This window comes from Cyprinodon tularosa, unplaced genomic scaffold (assembly GCF_016077235.1).
Source record: "Cyprinodon tularosa strain WSP-4 unplaced genomic scaffold, ASM1607723v1 ctg1, whole genome shotgun sequence".
Taxonomy (NCBI): domain Eukaryota; kingdom Metazoa; phylum Chordata; class Actinopteri; order Cyprinodontiformes; family Cyprinodontidae; genus Cyprinodon; species Cyprinodon tularosa.
Window position 1 is genome coordinate 1,653,949 of NW_024037781.1, and position 16,116 is coordinate 1,670,064.

Sequence of the window (16,116 nt, forward strand, 5' to 3'; positions counted from 1 at the left end):
CTTAACCCCACTGCTCCCCAAGGGGATGGGTTAAATGCAGAGGTAAATATCTCAACTGTGAGATCAATAAAATTAAATCATTATTATTATTACATCCAGCTGTTAGATGTTCCCTTAATAAATCAAAACTGCTTTTGGATTTACAAACTGCTGATCTGAAACATGTAAGAAAAACAAAAAAAACCCCAGCAAGATCAGAATAAATCCAGGAAGAGGAGAAGAACTTTTCTTATCCGTAAATTTTTATGAAATTTGACTAATAGTTAGAAGATATGAAACCCATTAATTACTATATATTTGTAAGAAGACGCTGATCTGCTCTTTGGCCATAAACATAACTGATGATCCAGTGAATGAGTGTTTCCAGGATATAAGTTAAGACATGTTCAACAATCCAGACTTCTGTGCAAGGAGGAAAAAAAGAATATAGAGTGCTTCCCCTAGTTGGGGCTATTGTCTCAGAATAATTCAGGACAAAAGACAAAGCAGTTAGAGCTGACTGACAACAGCACTTAGAAGCATTAAAAAGACACTCATGCTATAACAGGGTGAAGCAAAGACACCCATTTATTGTCCATGTGGAAACTGCATGCAACTTAAGTCCTTAGCTATGCTCGGGCGCTACCTCTCTGTTTTGCTTATGTTCTGCATAGCTAGAAGGATTCCAGGTCATTCCTATGTCAAACATGGTCCTGTACATTTTCTGTAGTCCGTCTTTAAATCTCAAAACATTACGCAGCAACATTCATAATCTTTTTTAAGACTCCATGTCTTAAATGCACTGGTTGAAAGTCGTACATCCAACACTGCGGATCCATAGATTGAATTGTCTTTCTATGTACATCCTCTCCTGCTGCTTCAGCATTTTTTCACCAAACAGTGTTTAAAAGCAGAGGGGCGGGCATTCAGAACGCAGCCCTTAGACAGTTTGCCATCCTGGTCCTTGCACTGTACCGTCCGGCTCTGCCAGCCAGTATCACAAGTCCTGGAGCATGTCATCCAAGGTCCCGTTACCCACTTGGGACCTGGAGAAGGGGTTGAGGGAACAGGTGTCGTTGGCATTAGGGCTAAAGCAGCGGGAGTAGGGGTAGCTGTAGTGGTGCTGATTGTGGTGGATCTTGTGGTGGTAGACGCTGTGGTGGTGCTCTTTAAAGAGTTCAACTTTGCATTTAAATTCTGCTGTGGGGCTGTCCACCTCGGCATGTAGAAACTGTAACGGACATCAAGGGGCTTTTTTGCATCTGTAGCAAGAATTTGGACAACCAAAGCTTCTTTGAGAGCCCCGGGGCCCATGCTGTGGAGCCATTCATCTCGCTGAGTCCAGCCGCTGTAGTTGAGCAAAGAACCGTTGAGTGGGATGATCGTCTCTGAGGTCGAGATCATGAACTTGCCGTTTAGGAGGTACTCGCCACCTGGCCGTCTGAGGGCCAAGTAGGCAGTGAAGCGGGTCTGGTCCTTGGCCAAGTGCTGACGGACTTTAACGTGAGTGGAACCTGCAGGGATCTTTACTATATCAGTGTATCCTTTGCTGTTTGAGGGCAGAGAAAGTCAGAGGAGATCATATCACCAGGTGTGACAGTTTTAAGCAAAAGTTATGACTGAACAACTTAAAATATGAATGAATGAAACCAAAAAATGAGAAAGCAGATTAGCTATAAATATAAAAAAAACACACAAATAACCAGGAACATTTTTGGAAATCTCACCTCTTTTTGGTGAAGTTCCCAACTACCCTTATACACCCCATGCTGTCGCCTCCACATATACCGCATTTATCGAACTGGAGCTTGGAGCCAATGATGCCGTCGCAGCCAGTACGTATGCATTTCCCTTTCACGCATACAGAGCTGCTGTGAGGGCGGCACTCGGTCCCATCCACCACCTGATTGCAGAAAGCCACACCATTATCGCGATCTTCCCTTTCTGCATCAAACAACTTGCACCTAAGCTGTACAGCTTACTCACCCTATGAGAGAATACCACGTAGTAGCCCGTTCCTTTTGCTCTGCATGTCAGCTTGCACACATCTTTAGGGAGAACTCCTGCATACTTCGGCACCCACTCGACGAAGGTCTTCACCCCTTTAGGGTCAGTCTGGGGACCATTACGAACCTCACATTGTTCTTGACGGAAACTCTTGTCTGCAGAAAGAAAACGCGAGTAAGACACAATCGATCTCTTACAGTCTTTCAATCTTTCTTGCACTGATTGCTCACTGGAAGCCGGGCACGGTGGAGAGACATTACAAGTCCGATAGATGGCTCTCTTTCCTATGCAGTAACGCCCGTTGTTTCGGGGTGCTGGGTTGTTGCACAGACGCTGGGCAAACTGCACCCCGCCACCGCAGGTTCTAGAGCATGCACCCCAAGATCCCCAAGAACTCCAGCTGCCGTGGTTGGATGCCTGGGAAATTGTAAAGTCAAACAGGGGGAAGATAAGAAAAAATGAAGAAGATGAGGGAGAGCAGTTTGTGCTTATCACAGATATTGGATGCATGAGACGCTGTCAGCAAGAACAGCTGGCAAGAGATGTGTGATAAACAGAAATGTATCATTCATTGGCGTCTAAAAAGGAGTCTACCATCATGTGATGATAACCAATTTCTTGTGACAGACTCATGGTCCATTAGAGGATTACCAGAATTAAATTCTTCACATATTTCTACTTGTTTAGGAGACATCAGCATAATGTGTTTTATGAGCTCTTTTCCAAATGCTCTACGGAAAGAGTTTTCAGGGCCTTTCAAAAATATAACCACCCTTTTAACTTTTTTCACATTTTGCCACCATACAGTCAATGGATCTTAATCTGATTTTGTCTTCTAGACCACCGTCCCCACTGCATGATGCTGCCCTTGTGGAGATGTTCTTTAGTGCCTTCACACATTAAATCTTATTCTCATCAGACCAGAGCACTTTTTTCCGTATTTTTAATATATCCCTAACGAGCCACCATTTGTTTAGAAAAATTTGGTACACTGAGGTTTATTGTTAAAATGTCACAATATGCAAAAAAGGGAAATAGCCACTTATTTCCATTCCATTTACTAAGCTTAGACAGAAGAATATATAGATAGATTAAAGAATCTAAGGCCTAAAACAGTGAGGGTGGGGTTTATTTATGAGCGATGGGCAGGGAGTTAACCAAAACAAAACCAGTCACTATTTGGTACGTAGCCATCTATACAGCTGTCTGCCAAGAATCAGATTTTGTTCATCAGACATCATGAAAATGATAAACATAAACGAAATGTTCTTTGCATCCCTTTTCTAAACGCCTTAATCCTTTCTGACATTCAGCATATTTTCTTCCCCTGCTAATCGTCTGCCAAGAACAAATTTGGTGTCCTTACAGTCATGTTTGATTTAATTTAAGGCCAGAATAGCAGTTCCATAAATATGGAAGACCACACAGTGCAGCCAGACAAAACATCTCTCCCTAATATCGCCTCTAAATACTGTTTATTTCTGCCCCAGCAGCAATTTGGCTTTGAAAACAAATGTGGACAGGTGAGCGTTACATATACTTCTTATTCGTTTCTCAAATTGTGGTAACCTTACCGAATAGTGCTTCTTTCGGGTCTTGTCCACACATTTTCCCTGCAGGCAAATGCGGCCCTTCCCGCATGGCGTTCCCTCCACTGCTGGAAGCTTCTTGGTTAGACAGACCATCTGTCCCTGGCGAATCACGGCGCACCAAAGGCGGGAACATACATCCATGCCTGGACAGACGGTGTACTCTGGCCCGAAGGCCAGGCGACACTGTCGGACAGCGTCATAGCTCTGGCCTGGAAGCTCTTCTGGCCCGAGAAGGGGCTGGCGAGGAGAGTCGAGGAGACACTCGGCTGTTGAGTCGTGGAAAAATCAACAATAAAGGAAAATTCTTGACTATTAATGACACACTTTAGTCTATTAAGTATAAGGCTATGTAATCCTATAAAATAAGGGGGGAACGTTTTCAAGCTTTAAAATATCCATAGGGTGCCCAACAGATCTGTGCATGCATAATCTTAATAAACTGGTCCTGTAATTCTTTAGACTCTATAAAAGCCCTGCAGCTGCCGCAACAGATACTGCCAAGCCTGAAATTATAGTGTTGGTACATGAATTATGCCAAAGCCTTGGAACTGCATTGCAAAGTGTCAGCAGCATGCTTTACGGCTGTCATGAATGAAGGTGCTGGACAAAAGCATGAATCATTTTAATCTTTGTCTGCAATGCAGATACACTCTTTAACAAGGATTACAGGTTTGTAAATAAAGTCTACTTAATGACATTGTAACATTTCAAGCAGAAAATAGCTCTCAGCTATCCCTTTCATCAGTTAAATAAGCAGGAATGGAAAAAGGAAATACCTAAGAGAGCAGCTTCAGATAAATCAAACCAATGTTTTCAGAAAAAAAAAAAAAAACACGACGCAGTATTAATTTATTTTATGCATTTTCTTGACTTACCATTTCCATCATCAAAAAAATCGGTGATGGTGGATGAAGTACAGTGGCTCCAGGGTTTGGAGGCATCGATGGAGGTAAGAATGGAAGACATGAGCTGCTTTTGACTGTTGACCCCAAAACGGTCTTCGCAAAACTTCGAATCATCGTGAGACAATCCAAGAAGGTGACCTGAAACCCAAATAAAGCTTTTAGAGTACGAGCAACGATATGATTCCACTCCATGTGCACATTGACAAAACCCAAATCAAATCTTTGAGTATTCCTTTTTTTCCTCATCAAACTGCGCACCGTTTGGTTCCAGCAATGTGAGGAATGTCAGGACCTGTCTTCAAGGCTCCATGCAGGAAGAATCAGAAAAGAAAACATAACTAAGTGCTCTGTTTATGAGCTGCATGACATGATTTTAATCCACAAGAAGGATGTGCTGACAGAGGTGCATTTGCATGCCCCGGCGTGATCCTGCTTCGTCTCTGAGTTCATGCCTACCTATCTCGTGAGCGACAGTGAAGGCAGCGTGAAGGCCATCGTCCTCGATGACGGCGCAGCTTCTCTCCGGAGAGCAGATGGTGCCGACATCCGCCATGCCCAGAGTGTCGCAGGAGTGGTGGCCGCATAGATCCTGGTCAAAAAAAATGATACACTTCTAAATCATGGCCTGAAGGGCGACTAACTGAATATTTCAGAGCCAAAAAAGCTATAAATGTTATGTATGAATGAAAGAATTCATAGCAAAGCTCTGTGTTATAAACTGAAAGCGAGTTCCATAAATTAATGATGATGTGTGGCATTAATCAGTGATACAGAAAAAGGACAGAGTGGGCACTTTTACTAAAAAAGATCACCTCCACCGCTACAAAGAAAACAGCCTCTCTGTCGCCCTGGTTTATGAAATAACCAAAATGGGAAAGAAAAACCTAAACCTTAAGGATGTGGACCCAAGACAAATCATGCCATGGCTCTGATGAGCAAACAGGCAAGAAAAGGAGACATTAGGTTTTATTTGTGAGCAATCAGATTAGGGGCTCTTACTTGTTCTAAGTACTCTGCTTATATCTGCAGAAAAGGGAAGGCAATTCCAGTTGCTGAGTGCTGGTATCCTGCAACTTTATTTCTTTTCTCCAACACACTTGAATCAACTAGATGGTAAGACTCTGGAAAAATTGTGTGCATACCGTGTCGGTATTTAAGCCATTTGATTCAGTTCTGTTGGAAAAAGAATGAATATAAAATTTGCAGGAAACTGGAACTCAGGAGCTGGAATTTATCACCCCTATATGCGCAATCCTTCCTCATGTGTACAAAAGTGAGACTTAGATACAGTAGCCACCTGCAGGCTCTTTAATGTTCTGCTGACACAGGGGCAACAATGGTAAATAATCATCTAGGTATCTAAATGTTTTGGTTGGTGCCTTGTTAAAGGGACGGCATGCCCCTATGAAAAATTAATGGCAGAAACACTGGGTGTTTTTAAACTGCTGGTTTGTTGGGTCTCCAAGGTACTAAATCTAAACAGATTCATTTCCTACTTTGTGGGTAAATGACCATATAAATCTTTACTTTACAGGACTTTCCTTTTCCTGCTCCTATATCATGGAGCCACTGTTTGAGACAATGTGCTCTTATGCAACTATAAGCTGATTTTCCCTATATATATATATATATATATATATATATATATATATATATATATATATATATATATATATATATATATATATATACATTTCAGTGATTAAAACAAATAGGAATGTTGTAAACTGGAAGACTTAACAGAATTGTTAAAAATGTCATATATGCCTATTAACCCCCAGTCACCTTATTTTTTCTAAGAAACTGCATGCCTAACAAAGTGTACTTTACATTTAAGCACGCTTTGACTTTCTGTCACTTTTTTTCCCTCTTCCTAATTAACATATTTAACCAGTTCCATTAAGTGCTGATGTAGTAGAGAGTGTTTTCATTCCTGTTTCAGTCGTATGCATTATCCAGAATCCCTTCGTCTGCCTTGAAGCAAGTATTGATCTTTGCTTTGATTCCCACACATGTCCATCTGGATGAGGCCTGCAGGCTCTGCAGCGTGGCCTCACTAAAAGCAGAGATCAATCTGCTAATCATACCACCAAATCGTAGATGGACGTCTGTACGAGGGAACAATTGAACATAAACGCACACACTCGTCCTGGAGAGAAGATGAATCGTCATGTTTGAGCGGTGATGACAGGCCCGCTGGGTCGTGTGTGTGAGGCTCTGTAGGGAGGGTGTTTACCCGTTCCGGTCCAATCGGTTTGGGACAAACTCCCTTGTGTTTTGCACTCTCACACATGACTGACTGGGTGGGACATAGAGACGCAGACACAGCCACTGTGATAACTGCATTTAAGTGGGAACATTTTTCCCCATACGGAGAGAATGCAAAAATGCTGAGGCTCACAACACATCCTCATTAAAGTGAACAGGAAGCTTCTGCCAGCTGACTGCTGGATACATAAGAAGCAAACAAAGGACTGATTCTTACTGCATGGATGGCTGCTGGGAGCGGAACAGAGCTGAAGTTTCTCTGGACTTGTCTGTGCGCAGACAGGCATGAAGGATGAAGAGAATTGCTGTACTTTGATTCAAAAGTTAGGGCTCTCCAGAGAAGTTTGACCGCTTTTCTTTTCCTGTTTCCCATACTCTCCTCTCGATATAGAATTTTTCTATTAAATTCATCCCCTGTCTGGTCCAGATCTTGCATGAGATCAGTTGAAGTGCACCTGGATATATGCTGCTAAAACAGTGTAAAAGGAAACATGCGGGCAAAAATTGGGGATCTCCTGCTAAATAGTGACATGCGAATAATACCTGAATTAACCCCAAACCACATGTCAGCTTGTTTAATACCCTCCTCTGCCAAGACTCGGCTGAGACTTGCATTTTTATCCCGAGGGCTCTGAAGGAAAGAAAAAAAAAAAGAGAGGGCGGTAGGGAAATAAAAATAAGTTCAGGTATCAGCTGCCGGGGGGAGGGAAGAGGATGGAGTAGTGCCGGAAATTAAGGCGAAGAACATGGAGAACAAGGGGTTACAGTAATATTGGCAGAAACAACAGGAGAACAGGTGGGACGCTGGCTTTCAAAGGTCAGGGCCTCCATCACAGCTGTGCTTTTGTGTGTGAGGTATGAGACCACTTGAAATCTAACCCAGCGCTGGTGTTAAGCAAACAGAGCCAGACACACACACACACATACACAGACGTTCCTCTTGGAGAGAGTTTAGCTCACTAAAATCCACTGCCAGGTGATTCCAGCAAACCTAGTGAAAACACAGGCAGGTGGCAACAGGTGATCTAATCCTATTTTAATCTAATTTGGTCACATTTTAAATAGAAAATCGATAGGATTCCTGAAAATAAAACCTAACATTATAATCATATCCTGTATGATTGGTAAGAGTGACTTTTAAAGAGAAGCAAACTAAACTCCAGCTGCCAGATTTCTCCATGTGGAACAGAACCTGGACAGGATCCTAAAAAAATCACTCGTAAACACACAGCTGCTCTAAGGCTCGAAAATCAAAAATTCTTCTACATTTTCAAACACATAACGTCATTTTGAGTGATATTATCTAAATCTGACCAAAAAAAAAGAAAAAAAAAGTGTATCCTCAATGTGTTATGCTAAACAGGGCAGGTATACCATATTAAATATTAAGGAACATTTGAAAATGTGTTTTTATTTCCAGGATTTCCCATTATGCACATTATTAAGCTTTAAAACAGTATAGTTTAGTAAAAAAAAAAACGTAATTCAGGTCTTTTAAGCAAATTAAAATCGAGGGTGACCCGGATGTATATCTGGTTGCACAAATGAGCTTCTGGGACGAATCGGGTATTGACAAGCAGTTCCAAATCATAATAGGTAAAATTCCCCATGTATATTTAAAATGGAAATGCGAAAGTATTTAGCTCCATTAAAGTTTTCTTGAGAAAATGTTTTTGTTAAACACTTGAGGCAGATAGACAGAGGTGATATTTTTGATCATATTCCAATACTCGCCCTTGTGTCCCTCAGTTCCTTTTTCCTATTGATGTTTTTCAGGGTATAGCATGTCCAGATTGTCTTGATTGGTCTTTCATCCCACCCTCTTCGCCCTCTCGCTCCACATTTCGGCTAAGTGCTCTTCTAATTGGACTTTGTTGAAGAATACTTCTTGGTAATGGTGATGAATAAATGTGTTTGTAGGTGTAAATATACACAATAATTTGTCTTTTACCATACTTAACTCCCGTTAATACAAATCAGTTGTGTCTTGCAGTTTTAAAATCCATTCCTTAGCACTAAGATGACACAAACAGCATTGGGTCCTGCCATTGTTGATGTTGCCATTGTGATGCAGGGGCACGGGGTCAAATATGCAGATCTGTAACCTGCACATCCGAACCCTTAGTTATAAATCTATGAAGAACCCACCCTAGAGAGGGTTGTAGGGTGTAGTGATGTTGGGACTTAGTCAATGGCGTAACGACACAACAATAGGCCCGTAAGCAGCATTATCTGGGTGGGCGCCATATGAACTACAACACCCCATTCCCCCAGTTGGGAATTTTTTCCGTTCTTCCAGCAGCTATTCTTTCTTTTTTCTTTTCTGAAATCCGCCTAAGTACCTTTTTTTGGTATCCATCGTCGCTAACACATTGTACGTAACGGTTATGGTTTTAATCTACGCTCTGGATTACCCATAATTTCAAGTCGTAGTGTAAAAAATATAATACTAAAATACATCGTTCTTTTAAGATCTTTATTGCGGTTTGAAACATATTACATGAGTGTATTTTTTACCAACCGTCTAATGAACTATACACAGTTATTAACATAGTAATTAAAAGTCTGCTTGCTATTGGTGTCGTGATTAAACAGCTCACCATCATGTTGAAATCTGCCATGTGTGGGGGTATAAATACGGTCCGGTCAATCAACCAAGTATCAGGTGGGTATAGGAGGAATTTTTCGCGGCATTACATCTGCAAAGAGATGTCATACTCTACAATTTCGTAGGGGGCCAACCAGATGTCAGTGAAGGGGCCCCTAATCAACTACAGTCTCTGCTTACCGATATTTATGCCACTTATTGGTGTCTTTTCTTTAAGAGGTGGGGGTGTTTTTCAGTCATACTTAAGGATTTAAGTTGAATACTTTTACCTTCTTATGTAATCATGGCTCTTCATTAACTGGATCACTTTAATACCACAGAATTAATTCACTTCACTTCAGTTTATCTCATCTCAAGGCATTTCACAGTGATACTTCAACCAGATTAAAAGTTTTCTAAGGAAAACCAGCTGATTGCATTGACTCATTCACTCGAAAGCAATTCCTCACATCAAATATGCTTGTAGCGACAGTAAAGAGTAAAACTCCCTTTTAACAGAAATAAACCTCCAGCAGGACCAGGCTCAGTGTGAGCAGCCCAATTAGTCCATGTAGCTAAATATTTATTTTTCTTTCTTTGTTTGGACTTTGCCAAAAATTGGCGAGGTTCAAAAAGGTAATTTTCAACCTTGATCCTGTACAGAAGTGGACAATATCTCACTACTTGTTGCTTTAAGACAAATCATGACCCTTCGCCAGATGCATAATGTCAACACCCAAAAAGCCAAGGTTGTGGCTTTGGGATCAAGGAGCCATCTGCATCTTGTCAGTATATGCAAGAAGAAGTAAAGCCTGTGGGAAATATCAAAAACATTTGAAAACAAGGGGCCGTCTGTGATGCAAGTAAAGCCTGGGAAATGTACCCTCCATCGCACAGAGGTGACTTTAAATTAGCTTTGTGGAAGAGTAAGACATTTGGTGGATAACTTTTTTGTTGTTGCTTGTGCAGAATAAACAGGACATCTCTAAATATGAAAAGCTAAACTACAGAGACCTGCAAGAGGTGTTTGATCATAATCTTGTAAAGTATTAAAAAATGAAAAAAATCTCTACATCCAATCTGATTGAGCTTCATCTATTTTGCAAAGTGGAATAGACAGAATGATGGTCTCTGAATCACAAAGTAAATCCTAATAAAATAAAGAAATCTACAATAATACATTAGGCTTTGTAGCTGCAACAAGACACAATGTTAAAAGTTCAAGTGGTTTGAATACTTCTGTTGAGATGTGGGTATTAAAGTAAGGCTTTGTTTGCCATCCAAACTCACAGAAACACAACCATGTGCAACATTTAACATTTTCACATACACAGAAACTCTAGCTGTTATGTCCCCAGTCCCTTCAATGCACTCGTTGTCTTGTTTCGGTGCCGACATGTGTGGAACTGAGTGACATTGTCATATAGGTAGGCTTTCTGGGAGGACCGGGTCTTGGAGTAATTAGACCCAACCACGAGGAGGTGTGCTCACTTCAACTCTGTGCCACTTGTGGCCCACCATGTGGGAACAAAAGACTGGTCTGACTTTACAATCAGTGTAAGATCCACTTCAGAGCACAAATAGAGCCAATTTTTAAAGCTGGTGGACATAAATAGCTACAAGAACTTTTCACAACTCTCGTTTTATACCTTCAACATGCAGATGACCTGAGTTTAAACTGACATTTCCTGTTTCAGAGTTTATTTTCCACTGAAAAACCTTAACACACATTCTTATTTTTAAATGTATAACACTTGAAGTATTTTCCAACTCAAATGCAGAAAAACAGGAAGGGAATTATGTTTTTTTTTTCCTTCTACTGGCATTCAGTCAGTGGAAACACTAATGGTCCTAAACAGTTTGTACCGCTCCAAACATCTACGGATCTCTCCAACCCTTGCAAAAAAAATCAAAATGTGATGTGGTAACTTGTTTAAGTGTGGTTCTTTAGAAATATGTGGCTAAAATGGAGGGATTTTACTACTTTCCCCCAACAGTTTGATACCCATACACAAATAGGAGTGGAAACAAATCACTGCAGACAGGAGAATCCCAAAGGAATGCAGCCTTTAAATTACGCTTTCACTTATTCTTCAGGAGCTGCTTGGTGTGTTTTAAAAAGTGCCCCTCTGCTTGTTGACATGGTTGACAAAGTAATCCGGATAATAGCCATTAACAGCCAGAGAGTTTAAAGGTTAACGTGGGTTTGCCTCAAAGGTGGAACACTAAGTGTTTCTTCTACAAGATGACCGGATTTAGAGGCAGTTTCTTTCCTGGGGGATTTCAACATATATAAACAGACCAACTACTTTAAATCATTACTGAGGTTTTCCTGCAGATTTCTTGTCTGCAATGCTAATCTCCGGTACGTCGAAAAAAAAGCGTGCTCTTTGGCGGAGATCTGGTGAGTTCATCTGAGTACTGCGGTACTCATCATCATGTTCAAGGAGACATTGAATTATTTGAACTGGCAGGTACATTTAGAAATGCCAGAGTAAGCATTGGTGTTTTTTTGCAAGATCAAGGATAGTACGAAGGAAAAAAATTAGTGTGCTGCCTGTCATAGTTTATGAGGGTTTCCTGTCTGCTTTAATCCTCTCTTGGTGTCTGGACAGCGTGTCCTACCAAAACAAAGCATCTGAGGATTCAACCCCTCTCTCCTTTGGCTCTTTTGGTAACCCCGATGCAGGTGTAGTGGCAACAGGCTTACTGAGTAACCACAGTTTCTTTGGCATGCAGAAACTGTGCCACGCTGCCAGCCAGCTGACCTCTGGTATTCACAACCAGCTTCCTTGCCAAGGCACGGTTGTGACAGCTAGGCATGAGTGCAGGAGAACCAAGGCAATACATTCTTTTGCCCCATGGCAAGACTTAAGATGGCCTAAACACACCACACTCCAAGGCAGGCATTAAACCAGAGTTAACCACAATGAAGCCACACCCGTAGAGGTGAAGAATGCATGCAGATTTGCTGCTGCCCTGCGGCTTCGGATCTGGCAGTTAAATGGAGGCTGGAAGGAGGAGGGAAGTGAAAGGGATGGTGAAAGAAAGGGTTAGGCGAGTGTCGTCTCCATGATCCTACGGCCTGGAAGAGGGAGGATGTGTTTGTTTTTCTGATATCTCCTCCAGTCTATAACTCTAGTGCTCGGCTGACAGACACTGGAAAAGCATCAAGGAAAATATGTACAAACCAGAGTGATGAGAGACAGAATTAAGTAGATGGGAGGTGAGTAATGAGGAGCAAAAGCAATCAAAGTTGAGAGGAGAAGTTGGAGGTAACCAGCAGCTGATCCTAAAAGAATCTCCTTTCCAAGGAGGAATGTGTGGCGGCAGCGTGCACACGCCTTAGATCACACATACTCCAAGGCTGTCAGGGGACTGGGAGGGGGAGGATGGAGACAGAGGAGCTCGCCTAGAAAAACACCAGACGCAGGAAATAGTGTTTTTTAAGGCTGTTTTCAGCGTTACACATGCACGATTCAGCAAAAAGGAGATAGATCACATCGTTATGTTTTCATTTTTCATCTATCATAATATAATAAAAGTTAATGCTGACTTTTATATTGTTTCAACATTTTATAATCTTAATGTTTCTGTATTGCAGTAACAAAGATGAATTCACTCTTAGGATGGCTAATGAAACCCTCTTCCGACTAATTAAGAGCAACAACTCCGCCTCCTGGCTTTGATGGATAAATTCATGACATGCAGTTAGTTATAGCTTCTTGTAAGATAATCTTGATTAAATTTACAATGTTTGCTACTAGCAAATTAACAATGACAGTCACTTTGATTTCAAAACAGGGGCAATAATTTAAACTGCAGTTGAAAAAAAAACAAATAATACAGATACATTCAATGTGAGCAATTAGCAGTGTGAAGCGAATAGGGTTGGATCTACTCCTATTTGCGAGACTTTCAACTGTAATTTAATATGATGCTGCACTTTATGGAATGGAAATGTTCATTTAATGTCTGGAAAGCCTTACTAAACGAAATGTTGCTTTGTAAACACACTTTGTATGGGTCACATCATATGATAATGGGCACACTATCCATATAAAAACAAACTAATGTTGCTTCATGTCCTGCAATAAAACTTCTCTTTGTGGGAAATAGTCATGCAAATCATTGCTTCTGCAGGAGAGAAGATTGTAAAAGGGTATGCATTTAAATAAAATCAAATAAATAAAAAAAAAGTGCATGCATTATCCTCTACAGAGACATGTATTTCTTAGAATGCGAAATAGTCCACATTTTAAACGGATGTGTGAAATGCATTTATGATATAGGGCATGTCATTTGTTTCTAATCTGGTTAGTTTTTATTTTTTTTCTAATGTTTTGGAATTGTTTTAAGTGTATTTTTTTTTATTGAGTTACAGCCAATCAGCTGCATGGCAGACGATGACGTCAACTACATTTTTCCCCCCAAGGTGCGCAAAGTCTGAGGAGCAAACAGGTGCCCCCGTTGCGTAAAAGTGCGCGGGTGGAGTTAGTTTACCTGCCTGGTGAATAGGATGGCAGCGTCGTGGTGATGCTGGTGGTCATCATCCAACGGGTTCTGCTGGTTCTGCCACTTGCAGAAGCTCTTCAACGTCGCCGCCGCGTTCTTGGACACCTCCAGCCCCTTCTCCTTCTCCGTGACCGCGATCACCTTCACCACGGACAGCCGGATGGGGTTCTCTATGCTGGCATGGCCGTACAGCTTGGACGCGATGGAGGCCAGTGTGAGCAAATAGTGGTTCAAGTCCCTGCCGTACTTCTTGGTCATGGTGTCGTCCGCCACCAGGAGCAGCTCCACGTGCCTGGCGCGGGATACTGACCTCTTGGGTCGCGCGCCGGGCTCTTTGACGCGGAGGCTCCACCACCTCCTCCCTCGTGCGTCGCTTCCATCCTCTCCACCCTTTCTTCCAGCTCGGGATCGCCTTCTTCCTGCCGCGTCCCTGCGCCCTCTCCTCCCGTCGCGCGTGCCGCAGCTCTCGCGCCCCTCGCTCAGAGCCTGGAAGCTGAAGCTTTCACGCGTGAACACGTGGAGCGCGCTCTCCGCATCCCGGTCGTGCAGGGTGCGCAGGTCGCGCTCATGTCCCTTCGCGCGAACGATTGGAGTGATGGTGTAGCGCGAGTTGTTGACGGCGAAGAAGCCCTCCAGACCTCCTCCGCAGAGGCTGAAGACAGCCAGGGACTCCGGAATGGAGTTGACCGTCCCGCGGTACGCGCATTCCCGCTGCAGAGGCAGGGGGCTCTGTCCCATCATCGCGGACACATACTGCGGGCTGAAGTGATGCGACAGCACCGACGCATCCCGCTCCATGTCCAGCTGGAATCGCTTTCCATCCAGGTACACGAGGTAGCCCACCTTTCCTCCACCGTTGTAAATCCGATCGATGGTCCTCACCACCCCGTCCGTCATCCGTGCAGGTGCGAGCAGCGAGCCGCTCGCAGGTGGCAGATAAAACCCCTGGAAGGTCGACTCTCCGGATCCCAACTCCACGACGCACAGCAGTAGAAGCTGGAGCCGAAACCAGAGCATGCTCCCGGTCAGAGCGCCAAGAACCTGCAGCATTGTTCACTCAAACCAGAAAAAGATCATCTAGATCTCCTCTAAAACCTCCCCGGCGTGGAAGAAGGAGACAACTTTAGGTGTTTTTTTGTCGCCCGTGCGTAAAAGCGCATCCTCTCCGTGTCCGGATTCCCCCCCTCCCCGTGCACAAAGCACACAGCAGTGACCAAACAGATGAGAAAACAAAACCATTGAGAGAGAAGTAGGAAAAAAAATAAAAGGGAGGAAATGGAGCAGGAGAGAATAACTCTTCGCAGCCTGGAAGAGGACTGAGCTGAACTTGGCTGAACAAAAACACAAAGTTTGCTCTTAATAGGACCCAGAGAGAAAAAGTCCTGCCCCCTTTGCGCTCAATCACCACTCCCCCCCCCTCTCCCCTCTGCCTCCCTCTCCCTTTCTTCTTCAAATCAGAGTAAATTTAAGTAGTGGAGGAGAGAAATCAGAAAAATGGCTCCTGTGGTGCCATTGTCTGCAAAAAAACATCAAAATCCCCATTTTTGCCTTTCAATGGAAATAAAAACCATCAACAACAGGATCAGCATTGGCCTTAATTTCCTTTCACGCTTTAATTCAACTCCACAATTTCAACAAATTAAAAAAATATATCAAGTATGGTTATTTACAGAGAAAGCCAGAGACTTCACTGTGGAAATATGTCAATAAAGGTGCTGCTTGAGTCCAGCAAGGGGGAGAAAATGACTGCAGGTGTATGTCTGGGTCTGGAGCCTTCCTGATTATTTATTGGAGTTTCCTCCCCCCTGCTACCTCTGTGGGATGTTGTTCAAAAGTTTGCCGGTGCTGTCAGACAAACAGCCTCCCAGAGGGCTGCTGGCATGGAAGCAGTGTTTTTAAAAGTTCTATTCATAGTTGCTGAGTCACCTTAAGAATTTTTTTTTTTTTATTATTCTTTTTGATGTGCTCTCCTAGGATGGCTGTCATCTGTGGATTTGGAGTTTCCATCCAGCTATTAACTTTTTTTTTAAGTCACATGTGATTTGGTGAGGTCAGAGGTAGAGAAGGGAATTGACATCCATACTAAGCTTATTTTTACCCAACTTCTTACATCAAAAGAGGTATATAATCTGGTATTACCTCCAACTACAAAACAAATCAGAAGGGATGCCTCAACAGGCAACTCTTTATAATATAATTTCCTCCTCCTATGAGCTAATTTCTCCAATTTTGCATATTTATGTATTGACTTTGTCATCTTATA

At 42.5% G+C, this 16,116-nt stretch overlaps 1 protein-coding gene across 1 annotated transcript; it reads right to left on the reverse strand.

Moving 5' to 3' along the window:
- Positions 1 to 536: 536 nt before the first annotated feature.
- Positions 537 to 15,191, reverse strand: LOC119782004 (A disintegrin and metalloproteinase with thrombospondin motifs 5). Its single transcript, XM_038282742.1, has 8 exons — positions 13,842 to 15,191; positions 4,940 to 5,072; positions 4,454 to 4,621; positions 3,561 to 3,844; positions 2,217 to 2,403; positions 1,966 to 2,141; positions 1,707 to 1,882; positions 537 to 1,528 (listed from the first exon to the last, which is right to left on the reverse strand). The coding sequence occupies exons 1-8, from the start codon at positions 14,901 to 14,903 to the stop codon at positions 859 to 861; spliced, it is 2,856 nt and encodes a 951-aa protein (XP_038138670.1). The 5' UTR covers positions 14,904 to 15,191; the 3' UTR covers positions 537 to 858.
- Positions 15,192 to 16,116: the final 925 nt, after the last annotated feature.